This window comes from Dama dama, chromosome 20, assembly GCF_033118175.1.
Source record: "Dama dama isolate Ldn47 chromosome 20, ASM3311817v1, whole genome shotgun sequence".
Classification (NCBI taxonomy): domain Eukaryota; kingdom Metazoa; phylum Chordata; class Mammalia; order Artiodactyla; family Cervidae; genus Dama; species Dama dama.
In genome coordinates, this window is record NC_083700.1 from 89,051,248 (window position 1) to 89,063,945 (window position 12,698).

At 53.4% G+C, this 12,698-nt stretch overlaps 1 protein-coding gene across 2 annotated transcripts in view; it reads left to right on the plus strand.

The window, feature by feature from the left end:
* The window catches only part of SSBP3 (single stranded DNA binding protein 3), a 166,696-nt gene that overhangs the window by 130,944 nt on the left and 23,054 nt on the right, over positions 1–12,698 (plus strand). The window contains exons 6-7 of one of the 2 annotated variants that reach the window (XM_061121815.1): positions 8,100–8,180; positions 9,078–9,137. In XM_061121815.1, coding sequence (XP_060977798.1) covers positions 8,100–8,180; positions 9,078–9,137 — 141 coding nt within the window. The remainder of the gene's footprint in view (positions 1–8,099; positions 8,181–9,077; positions 9,138–12,698) is intronic. The other variant, XM_061121816.1, reaches the window with a different exon arrangement.

Sequence of the window (12,698 nt, forward strand, 5' to 3'; positions counted from 1 at the left end):
CGTCTCCTGCTGATTCTGCGTCTCTGTCTCCGTGGGACCTCTGGAGTAAAACATGCTCTGAGCGCCTCCTGCGGGTGTCTGGGCGGCCTGTCTCAGGAAGCCAGATTCACAAGTGTGTGGACCTCTCACCCTGGCCACCTGCCTGGCGCCACCTGCCTAGCGCTGTCCTGGCTCCTCTGAGAGGCATGGGGAGGAGAAGGGAGGGGAGCTGGGGCCTTTGCTTAGCTGGAGTCAATGTGTCTGTCACTGATCCTTGCACTGAGTGGACCCCGGTGGCTGTGAGGATTCCTGACATTATGCAGAGGTGACCCGAGGGGGACCCATTGTGTACTGTCTGCTCCTTTCACTGATGACTTCCCCACCATGTCTAGAAATGGGCCACCACTGCTTACCACCTGCTTTGCCTGATGCCCATGGAGGGTCATGATTGCTGTGGGCTCGTCTCCTAGGTGGCCGACAGCCCCCCGACAGCTCCCAGGGCCAAGCCGCCACCTGGTCGTGGCTCCATGATTGAGTATGGTCCAGTTCAGCCCCCCTGTACCCTCGAGTTGGTAATTTCAGCTCCAAGTGGCTCTGACCTTTTCTGCCCATGTCCACACACATGAAGACGTCTCTTCCCCAGAGGGGAGAGAGAGAACCAGGATAGGACGGCAACTGTCCAAAGCCACTGCCAAGTTCGTTCCCGTGGGTTGAAATGAAGAAGTAACTTTTTCTGTGATGAGCTGCATGTCAGAGGGAGGGGGCAGTTCAGAGCCCTCCCTCTGTCACCCCGCCAGGTGACCAGCCTCCTGCTGCAGGGAGGCTGTGGGTGGAGGTAGACCGTGGTGACAGATGTGGATGTCGGTGGCACATGGGCACACCTTGGCCCTCTCCCCAGAATGGGCTTATAGCATTTTCCATCAGCATTCGTGTCCAAGGAGCAAATTGGATTGTCTGTTGCACGCCTGTTGCCATGTGTATAATTAATGTGATTTTATATTCACTCAATTACGGTGACACGCCCAATAGGCGGATTACACAGGCCACCAATAATGTGGGTTGTCTGTCTCCCCCTGCCAGTCGATGAAACCCATCCCGGCAGCCTTGCCACTGCAGTGGCCAGTGTCCGTACCGCACCCCCCCCACCCCAGGAGTTGGGGAGGGTGACGGGGATGTGGGGCACGTTTTTTAGCAACCTAAAATTTCAGGTCCCCTTTCCCTGAAGGCCCTCTGACTAAAGGCGGATCTAGCCAAGGTGGTAATGATGAAGCATTCAGTGTGTGAGAGCACTCGCAGCGTTTCTGCAAGGCGTGTCACCCGGACCCCTTGTGCCCTTACAGGCCTGGCTGGGGATGCCAGGCAGAACTGCAGTCCGGGTGCCTTGCGCTTTCATGGCCAAGCTCTCCCCGCTGGCCCACCTCTGTACCCAGAAAACCTGGGACTCGGTCTCAGTTCTGTTTCTCTGAGAGTCCATGATTTCTAGGCAGGTTGAAGGCAGCTTCAGGGAGTGTGGGGTGTCATTTGGTGAAGGAGCCCTGAGTTTTGGAAATACTAAACTTAGCATACAGCTTTTATTACCTCTCTCCTTAAAAATTGATACATATTATTTTTTTAAAAAGCGATTTTTTAAAGTTTTATTTTTTACTATGCTGGGTCTTTGTTACTGTGTGAAGCTTTCTCTAGTTAGGATAAGCAGGGGCCTCTCTCTAGTTGTGATGCTTGGTTTCATTGCAGTGGCTTCTCTTGTTGTGGAGCCTGGGTTCTAGGTGTGTGAGCTTCGGTAGTTGTGACCTTAGTTGCCCCATGGCATTTAGGATCTTAGTTCCTGGATCCCAGGATCAAACCCACATCCTCTGCATTGGCAGGCGAGTTCTTAACCGCTGGACCACCAGAGAAGTCCCTGTCTGGTTTTTTTATTTTAAGATGCCATCCTCCCTTATTCTCAGGAGTCTTTAGCAGAGAGGACCAACTTGGTTACCCTGTTGTTACTAATGTTTCCTCCTAGTTCCTTGAACACCAAGTGTTAGATGGGTTCACCCCGGGGCTGGCTGACTGGCTGTGGGGTCTGCCTGCTGGCTGAGCCTCAGCATTCTGCTCGGGCCTGGCCCTGGACGTCCACGTGAGGACTGTGTCACTGCCCCGGAGGAGCCCACGTGACATCCAGAGATAAGGCGGGACGTCCATAGAGGATGTGCCATATTTGGAGTGTGCCTGGCTGGGTAGAGTAGGTCAAGCTTCACAAAGGAGGATGTGTGGCCTTTCAGCAGGCTCAGGAGGGTGATCCTGCAGAGTATGCGTCTAGTTCTTGCCTTCCATGTAGATGGGCTGTGCGTGGCCGTGTAGCGTGAGGCGTGGAGACTGTGGAAGCTTGGGGACCTAGGCCAGGCACTGTCAGCTGTACCTCCTGTCTGAAGTATCTGTAGAATGTCCCATGTTCCATATAAGGCAACTGGACCCACAGTGTGTCCTGAAGGAGTTGGGCTGGATGCCAGGGAGTGTTCCCCGCCCCCATTGTGCACAAGCACATCTCTCAAGAATGGCTTCAGGGAGGTGCAGGGACTTGATCAAAACATGGCAATAGGTGGGCACTGCTGACAATTCTGAGGTGCTTTTCTTTTCTTTTTCAAAAAGTTACTTACTTATTTGGCCGCACCTTGAGGCATGCAGAACTGCTTCAATCAGGGATCGAACCTGTGCTTTCTGCAGTAGAAGAGCAGAGTCTTAACCCCTGGTCCACCAGGGAAGCCCCCTGAGGTGCTTTTCTGCAGAGACCTCTGATCCGTTGTGCTCTGCTCCCCAACACATCGATGACGGCTGTTTCACTAAACCATCCCCATTGAGAGTTTGAGTGGAATGGCCTGGCATTCGCCTCCATCACACCCATAGCAGAGCCTCCCGAGGTCCTGCTGAGAGGCTCTCAGAGCTGCTGGATTTTAACGCCACCCAACACAGGGTGGCAGGTGAAGTGGCAGGAAAAAGCCTAAGAAGTATGGGGCTTACATGTCATTGGTCAGAGATCTCAGGAACATCTGAGAGGAACGACAAATCCGTTAACAGGGTCTGGGGCAGAAGGAGGCCCAGACAGGAAGTGCGCCTGTCTCCTTCCTTTTCCCAGATTCAGTGTCAAGTCTGCTCGTCGTCACCCCGTGGAGGCGGTGTGGTACCATTTGAGAGTTCTGACCCACCAGGGGACGTTGTTCTCATCCCTGCTCCCTGTTGGCCTCCATCTGTGGCCACCCTGGGCCTCAGTTTAGCTGTCCCCTTCTCTTGGGGCCCATGGTAGTTTTAAACCAACATTCCAGCCTGTTTGTCACTGTATCCTCGTCCTTCTCCCTAGCTAGCCTGGGAGCTTCCTGGGCCAAGAAGAGACGAGTCCAGTGCATTTCTGTGACCTTTCCTTACCCCAGACATGTGGGAGGTCAGCACCCAGGATGTGTATGTGGGTGAGTGGCTGGATGTACCCACAAGTCCTTCAGCCTCCGGGAGACTGCTCAAGGGCTTGTGGCTTGTAGGAATAGGATAGTGGGCCAGCTAGGCTCCCCAGACTCTAGAATCAGCCTGGACCCACCACTTAATGGTTTATAACCCTAGGCAAGTGGCTTTGGCTTGCTGAGCCTGTTCCTTCCTTCCTGTGAGGAGTTGAATGACATGAACTGATTCAGGTGAAGGCCACTTCTGCTGTGTGGCAGGTGTAGCTTTGTTATTCTTACTATAGTTACTCCCATTTCATTGTGGAGAGAAGTGCAGTCAGTGGCAGAGGGTCAGGGTTTGAATGAACCCAGTTCTTTTCAAACCCTGATTCTTTGTCTGCAATGGATGGGGACATATCATGAAGAGATCTCTTGACTGGAGTGAGGTGATGTGGCTCAGCCACCAGTTTCATCTCTGTGGCCTTGAGCAAGTCATACCTCTGTCCTGCACCTCTCCTCTCCCCCATAAATAAAGAGCATTGGAAGAATTGATCTGTCAGAGCCACCAACAAGCAGGTGACTGCTGGGCAGATGAGGTCCTCCCCAAGTTTCTGGTGGGACGCCCCCCAGGCTGGTCCAGCCTGATATTCTGTGCACCTCAGATGTCTGCCCCTATCCACCTCCTCGGCCAGTTGACTAGGCAGCACCTGGACGGAAAGCCTCCAAGGTCCATGAGGGAGATGGCCTAAATGGACCTGGATGCAGAGGCTCATCCTGGCCAAGCAGGCTGCCAGGTACACCTATTTTGTGTTCTTCTAAAGTTTTCAAGTGGAAACAAGGAAGGCCCCTTTGGGGAGGGAAGTGGACCTGTGTGGGAACAACACTCACTGTTATCAAACTTTAAGGTTCCTGCCCTCTCTGACCTTCTGCCTCCATCCTCTCTACCTGCCTGCCAGATCTGTGCAGTGTTTGGGGAAAAGAAACGCCAATATCCCAACAAAGGTCAGAATCTTAAAACAGGGTCTTTTGTTGTTGTTGTTCTGCCTCCTACATAGCCTTTTGCTTGAGTGGGTAGCAGCTTGAAAAGACCAAAGGTCTGTCTTCTCTAAACCAACTTGTCAGTCTTTGGTTGAGAATACAGACAAGAAAGAGAAGAACACTCTTTTGTGGTTTAATAAAGCGCAGGGCAGCAGATGCAGTACAGTCTCGTGAAGATGGGCAACACAACACGTCTGTTGTCATCTTTACATGAGCAGACATTTCCCCAACGTGGAGTTCCATTCTGTGCTCCTGAGAACAAGCCAAGTGTACAATGCTATTGCAACCAGTCTCAGGGACAGAACCTGGACATGCATATAGAAACGGGGAGCTTTCAGGCTGAGTGGAGGTAGCAGAGATGCAGAGCATGAAGATTTGGGAGGATGCTGGTTACCCATTGGGGAAGGTGGGCATCTGGCTCTGTGAAAGAGAAGCTTCCTGGCCTGTAATGCTCCTGGTAGTGCTGGGGACCATGCTGGGAGGTACAGAAACAGAGCCTGGGCAGCCTGATCGGATCTAGGAAGGTGAATGCTGAGCTGTATCTTTGCCTGTGTCCAGACTGTGGTGGGCTTTTCTCTTCGGATGACCAGCTGGCCTGGGCTAGAGTTCCCATGTCCTCAGTATTCCAAACCCTGGCTCTAAGTCAGAGGAGAGACTTCAGAGCTGCTGCCTCCTCTCTGGGCTTATCAGCCGGCTGCCTGCAGATCAGGGAAGTTGCTGGGGCCTCACTGACCGGCCACAGTCCCTTACTGCTTGTCACTTGTCTTGAGGCAGCTACATTGAGGCCAAGTTGTCCCGTGTCCACTTGCCAGAGCCCAGGCAGCCAGAGTCCCAGAGGAAGCTTCTAGGGAGGAGGTGCAGGGGACAGCTTTGCCCTCTGGACCTCCAAGGGTCCAGGCGGCCGGAATGCAGGGCTGAGAGGTGGCTTAGAAAAGACTCGGGTTTGAGTGTTTGCCCTTAGCAAGGACTGCCATTGACCGAGGCCCCTGTGGGTATCTGGGGGGGCTTTACTTACTTTTTCTCTGATCACTCAGCAAACCAGGCTCTCTTTACCTCCCCTGGGTGCCAGGGTGCACAGGTGTGAGCCCTGCCCGAGCCACATTGCTGGCCCTGAGAATCGTGATGTTACTAGGGAGGGCGGCGGAGGCTCGGGAGGGAGGAGGCGCTCCTCCTGCCAAGAGCTGAGGACCTGACAGAAGGCCTTTTGCTCCCTCTTGGCGACTGGACCTCACCCTTGAACCCTGCTCCTTCGTGCTTCTCATTTTCCTTTTTTTTGGGGGGTGGCTCCAAATTATCTTATTTTGTTTACATTGCACCCAAGTCTCATGGTACAAAAGACTTGCAGGTGCAAATATGTCCCGCCTTCATTAACTTCCCCTCCCTTTTTAATTTATGTGATTTCAATTTTCCTTCCCTGTACTGTTAATTAGGGGACCCTCTAATCAGTGCCATTATCACAGTGGTATTCATGTTTAGGAAAGCCGCTAAACAAATGCTTGCAAAATTGCTAAATGGCTAATTAATGTCTGTTAATTAAGAAAATTGCTCATGGTAACAAACCATGCCGTTGCTGGCAGCCGCTAGAAAGACACACACTTGTTGAAATTAGTAGTGTGGCAGGTAGGGGAACATCTGCTCCATGGAGCTTTCCGGAAGTGAGCAGCCCCACACTCAGGCGAGAAGCTCCAGGCCTGTCCTGGGCACGGCCCCCTTGCCCCTCTCTGCACACCTTGCTCTGTCTCCATGCCCACTTGTCCTAGCCCACCCCACCTCCCAACACCCCCTCCCCCCAGCCCCCAACCGGCTCTGCTCTCTGGTCTGCTTGCTGAGCCAGCAACAGGCTGAGCAGCCTGGCTTCCAGGGCGGAGACTGAGGAAGAAAACCGTGCCCAAAGAGTCATTTTCCTTCTCTTTTTAAATGAAGCCACACTCATCCTCTCTGCATATTTTGAATTTTTCTCAGCTTCCAAGGGTAGTGACATAGCCCTGAAAGAGTGAATTGGGTTGTGTTTCTCACCAGCAGGCTTCCCTGGTTGCTCAGACGGTAAAGAATCTGCCTGCAGTGCAGGAGACCTGGGTTCGATCCCTGGGTTGGAAGGATCCCCTGGAGAAGGGAATGCCACCCACTCTAGTATTCTTGCCTGGAGAACCCCCATGGACAGAGGAGCCTGGCGGGCTACAGTCCATGGGGTCACAAAGAGACATGACTGAAGTGACTTTTACATTCTCCTTACCAGCACCAGCGTCTTGCTCTGAATATCCCAAGTGGGCAACAGGGTGCTTCCCTGACCAGATTTTCATGCTTTTTGACTGTGGCCCACAGTAGAAAATACATTTGACACCGTGACCCAGTATATACACACACATGCACATATTTATAAATAAAGATTAGTGAAGAGTGTTTCCTTAAAACACACAAAGCTGTCTGATATTTTCTATCCTATTTTTTATTCTATTCCAGGTTTTTAAAAACAATGGTTGCAACCCACTAAATTGATTTCACCACCCACTAATGGGCTGCACCCCATGCTTTGGTCACCTCTATGGTTTAAGTGAATTCTTCTGCCCATCTCTCCTGTGGGGAGTCAAGGCCAGCATATAGCCCAGCACTTCAGAGGTCAGCCGGGACGAGGGTGGCTTACCGCCAGCTGAAGTGGCTAGCCCCAGCATCTCCTACGTTCACCCAGCCCCGACCCTGCTCCCCCACACACCCTCTCAGGCCTGGGCTGCAGAGGCCAGGGTGAGCCTTGCACCCATGAGGCTTCTCCTCCTATCTTTGCCGTCTTCTGGTTGTGTGGCTATGGCCAAGTCTCCTTATCCCTTGATACTCATTGTTGTCACTGATAGAAATAGGAATGAGAAACCCACTTCCCCGGGCCAATTTCAGGTGAAGGTGTGTTAATGAAGCGCTCTGAGCAGTCACTCAGTGATGGTCTCTTCCTCTTGTTCCCCATGTATTCAGTCTCTGACACCACCTCACTCTTCTGTCTGTTTCCATTCATCCGTCGGAGCCCCCTCCCCTCAGTAGACTGGTTGCCTCATCCTTGCCTGGTCCTGGCCCAGGAAGGGGCACGTGGGCACCCTGCAGGGTAGGTCAGCTTCTGTGCATCCCTGGGCCTTCCCTGGTGGCTCAGTCGTAAAGAATCTGCCTGCAATGCTGGAGATGCAGTTTCGATCCCTGGGTTGGGAAGATCCTCTGGAGGAGGACATGGCAACCCACTCCAGTATTCTTTCCTGGAGAATCCCCGTGGACAGAGGAGCCTGGCGGGCTACCGTCTGTGGGACTGCAAAGAATCAGACATGACTGAGTGACTAAGCGCACACATGCTGCGCACCCTGACCCTGTCTCAACCAACGTATTTAACATGGCAAACTCCGCTCTGCCGGCAGACCATGCCGGCCCACTCCTGTGTGCTTCCACAAAGGAGCTTGATTTTTTATTTGTCATGCCTGGAAATCCCCCCCGTGAATGCGTTTATCGGCTTCTCTCCCTCCCGCCCGCCCTTTCACACCGTTGAGCCGGCGACCCCAGCAGCAGCTCGCACCTCCCCGCCGCCCGCCGCCCGCACGCCGCCCGCCCTCCGTTTTTGGTTTGATTTTTGTTGTTTGGAGCTTCTCCCGCGCTTCTCCGTGTGCTGTGATCTGTAACCTGCTCTACTGTCTGGCCTCACAGGGTCCTCCCGGGTCACAGCCCTCGCCGCACGCACAGCCTCCACCTCACAATCCCAGCAGCATGATGGGACCCCACAGTCAGGTAACGCACCGTGGCCCGCCCGCCCGCCGGCCGGGGGGCGCGGGGCACCAGCAGGACAGAGCCCGCCGGGGAAAGACAGAAATCAAAACGCGCTCTCGCCCTTGCCTTTGAGGATTTCCTGGCCAAGGAGACTCCCCCTCCTCCCAAAAGTATATCTATTTCCCCCCGCCCCCCCAGAGATAGTCTTCATTCCTTGGACATCACACCCTGTTTGGATATGAAACCCAAAGGAAAGGAGAACTGTTTCTGTGACCTTGTCAGCGGCCTCTGCGTTTTTTTTTTTTGTTTTTTCTGCTCTCACTTTTGGTTTGGTTTTTGAGTTTGGTTTAACCATTGTTTGTCACCGAAGCTGCATCCCTCGCCTTCTCCGTGTGCACTCTTCGCTGCTGAGAAAGCTTTTCTGCCCATTCCCCTGCATCGAGTTAGGGCGCCCGCTATCCCCTCACTGTCGCCTTTGTGTATCCCCTCCCCCTTCTCCCTGCTCCCCTTCCTTTCACCCCCTTTGTCAGTATGTGAGTGTGTGTGAGTGCGCGTCCAGCTTTGTCTACACACTGGAGAATTTCCCGTACAAGCCCCTTTGGGATTCTCCCACTGGCCCTCACCTGCAGCAGAGGTCTCCCCTCACCTGCGCGGATGTGATTGCTCCTCCGTGTTCTGTGTCCAGCCCCAGCTGCTGCCCTGGCACCGAGGGCAGAGCTCTCAGCAGATGCACGGTGTGCCTCCGTCTCTCCCTCCGCCCAAAGGAAGTTTTGCCCGGAGGGCCAAGGCCACCGGGAGGAAGACAGTTTAAAAGATCACTAGTTGTAACAAAACTGGACTTTGTGGAGTGGCGCGCGTTTGTGTCTGTCACCGTGCGGTACTGCGGGCTGTCACTGAACTAACGCCCTGTAATTGCAGCCTTTTATGTCACCGCGATACGCAGGCGGCCCCCGGCCCCCGATCAGAATGGGAAACCAGGTACTGTACCTTTTTGTGTTCTCTCCCCTCTCTTGGCCACCCTTGACCCCAGCTGGACTTGGACTCAGAATCTGCAAGAAGGGTTGGGAGGTGGAGGGACAGTTTTACCTAACGTGGGAGGCAGCTTATAAGCAGGTCCCCGCAGAGGACTGTGTTTTCTATTCGGTGCTCCACGCAGCCCCTCCCAGCATCGTACCTGCCTCTCCTGGTGGGCTGTGGGCAGTGGGGTGTGAGTGCAGGGTTTCTGCTTTTCTAAAGAAGGTGGTAATTCCTCAGCTCCTCCCTGCCAGCCCTTTCTTGGAAAAGGGTCTTCCTCCTTAATGAACTTAATTGACAATGGGCATTTTTTACCCTGGAAGCTTTTGAGAATTACCAAGGCTGGTAAATATAATCCTGCTATTAAGGAGAGAAATGGCCCGTAGGAATGCTTCGATCAAGAGCCTGGATGCAGTGAGCAGGACATTTGTGAGTTTTTAAGCAATGTCTGCCTGCTTCCCAGTTGCTTCCCCACTCAAAAGAAGAAAGGATTTGTTCAGAACAGTGGTCTACTTGTGGGGAGGGCTTTTCATCCTGGGGTTGTATGCCTTATGCTGCCCCATTAGGGTTGGCAGGTCTAGGTGGGCTGGAGAAATTGGTCCCCAGCTGCCGAAGTGAAGATGGGTATCTTCTTTTGAGGGTAGACAGGCTTTGAAGAAACTTTAAAGAAACATCAGGGAAATTTCATTTTGTGCCCCAGTATTTCTGTATACATAATTCTTAGAGTGACCTGGCAGAAGCCCATCAGGAAGTCTGACAGCAATGCCAGGACCTCCAGCCCTTGAGGCCTTTGAAGCTGGGAGGTCAGTCACCAGCTAGATTGACGTTACCTGAATGGACTCCTTTTGTTCTCAAGAAAGCCCCCTTAGTGAGATATACGAGGACTTCGGAGAGATGCTCATAGCCAGGGGACTCCAGTTTTAAAGTTAAATAGCCTGCCAGCTTCCACTTATTTTTTTTCCTCCAAAAATCTTTTCTTTCCTATTTTCTCTGACATGAAGGAGAAAAACTCAGACAAGAATTAGAGGCCAAGCTTTTTGAGCAAAGAGGGACCCCAGGATATATCACAGATGAGGAAACAGAGGGTCAGAGTGGACCAGTGACTTCCTTATGTGTCCCAGTGATCTGGGCTCGTGTTGGTCTCCAGCTGCCCTGGTTCAGTTAGTTTTCATGGTTGTAAACGTGATGCCCCTGCCTTTGTTTTTAACGGGTCATTGAGTGGACCTTCTCTGGCCTCACATGCCAGGGCCCCAGCAGCAGCTCTCCCTCCTGCCCATCCGAGGCTCTCCTTAGCCCGAACTGCGCCCTCCTGCCCCCAGGAGAGAACAGATGCTTCCTTATCATAATTGTGGTCCTTCCTCCAGCAATTAAGGGACGCGAGAGGAAACATGTTTATTTCTATTTATCAATTAAGCATGAGCAAGTGCCCGAGAGAGCAAATGGAGAATAAATCCATCATCTGTACCTCGCATTACAAATCAATCAGGCTAACCTCCCCACCACCCTCCATTGGAAATCTATCCAGATTTCCAGTTTCCTGTGGACTCAAGAATTTTTGTCCTCCAGGCGGGGATGTGTCCCTTTCCCAGGAATCGCCCCTGGGCATCTCTTGGAGCATGCCTCAGTTGGGGCTGCTAGTTCCATGGGAGCCTCTATGCCACCTGAGTTAGCTCAGCCTTCCTCGAGGCAGGAGGAAGCAGAAGCAGCTCAGGCTTGCATGACCTCCTGGGTTAGGGTGATCAAAGGGCCCTTAGGGAGACAGGAGCTAAGGGTCATTGACTTTCGTCTGGGTTCAGTCCCTGGGTCAGGAAGATCCGCTGGAGAAGGAAATGGCAACTCAACCCACTCCAGTATCCTTGCCTGGGAAATCCCATGGACGGAGGAGCCTGGCAGGCCACAGTGCATGGGGTTGCAAAGACGACTGAGTGACTAACTCTTTCTACTTAAAAGTCTTGCAAGGCCATCCTCCACCTGCCTCCCTGGCTAGGGGTTTGGCGCCTTGTACAGAGAGCGTTGCTGTGTTTCAAGCAAGGATAGCTGAGTGGGTGGCGAACAGTGGGTTTCAGCAGGGTTTAGGAGAAGAGGGATTGAATCAGTGGTTGTCAGGCAGCCTTCACATCACATCCCAGCGGATGCCCCACCCCACCCAGCCCGCTAACTTGGGCATGCAGCTGAGTGGCTAGCAGATGCTGCTGGACTTCGTCTGGCTCCTGGGCAGACACTTGTAGGCACCAGCCTACTTCCAGGAGCCCGTGGAACAGCCCCAGAGCATCTCTCTGTCCAGCAGGCCCAAGGGTGTGTGCACGGCAGACACTTGCAGTCCCATGTATGATGAGCCGTTACTCTTCTTTCTCACACCTGGGGGCTTTGGCTCTTACAATGCAGACCCTTTTACCTGGGTCACTACACACCTTACTGCTCTGGGAGAGGAGGCCCAGTGCTCATCACAGGGTCACTCCAGTGAGAGGTGACTCCGGGTCCCGTCTGGGCCTCTAGGCAGCCCTGCTCTGCTCCTGAGTCTTGACGCACAGGATTAGGGGAGCCCAAGGAAGAACTTCTGGCCTGAGCTGATAGTCAGCACTGGGCTACCTGGACAGGAAGCGGTTTTCTGATCCCCTTGGCCACTCCACCAGAGTTAGATGGGGGCTTACCAAGAGCTCCCGGCACCTCAGCACCCCAGGAGCCCCCAAACCAGACAGCTTCAGTGGCAGGCCTTAGAGTCCTGTAACCAGGCTTCAGAAACATCCCATACCCCCAAGTGGGCAGACACTAGCCAGCCCAGTGATTCAGAGCTTGGGAACTTGGAGGAGGAAGCAGAGCTGGGAGAAAGCAAGAGGTCAGAACAGCTAACACCCAGGGCCAGAGAGAGAGACCGTCCAAAGCCCTGGGCAGATGGAATGGCAGGTATGGAATGCCACTTCCGAGTAGCAAGTACCCCCAGGCTGACGTGGCGCTCCCATACGCCTCCCTCTCCCCAGACACACGGACACACACCCTGTTTATTCTGAAGGTAAACTATGAGAGGTTTTCCCTTTGTTTCCCACCACCTCCTTCCAAAACTGGTTGGGAATTCCCTGTTGGGCCAACTGCTCCCCACCAATCCCGCAGCGCAGTTGGGGCTGGGGGACCCTAGGTAGTCCAGGGTCCCTGACACAGGTGCCCCGCATTCACAAAGGCTTTCCTCCCCAACCCGAGGCCTGTAATTAGTCCTGAGGCACGGGGGTTCCTCCCCACCCCCTGCATCGCTCCCAGTTCTGCTTTTCTCTTGTTTTGTATTGCAGTAAAAGAACTTCAGTCTCAAATAAAGATCTTTGATGGGGTTTTCATAGTGCGTGTGCTAAGTGTTAACTCAGGAACCCCCAGACCCTCCTCATCTCTAGAGTGATCATACCAGCATCCACCAGGTGCACCAGGCTTTGGGGGAGACGGGCTCTCATTCAACATCCTGCTCACCCTCTCCCAGAGGCCTCCTCCTGCACCCCTGGGGTTGGAAGGTGGCCTTTGATGTGCTGGAAGGAGTCAGGA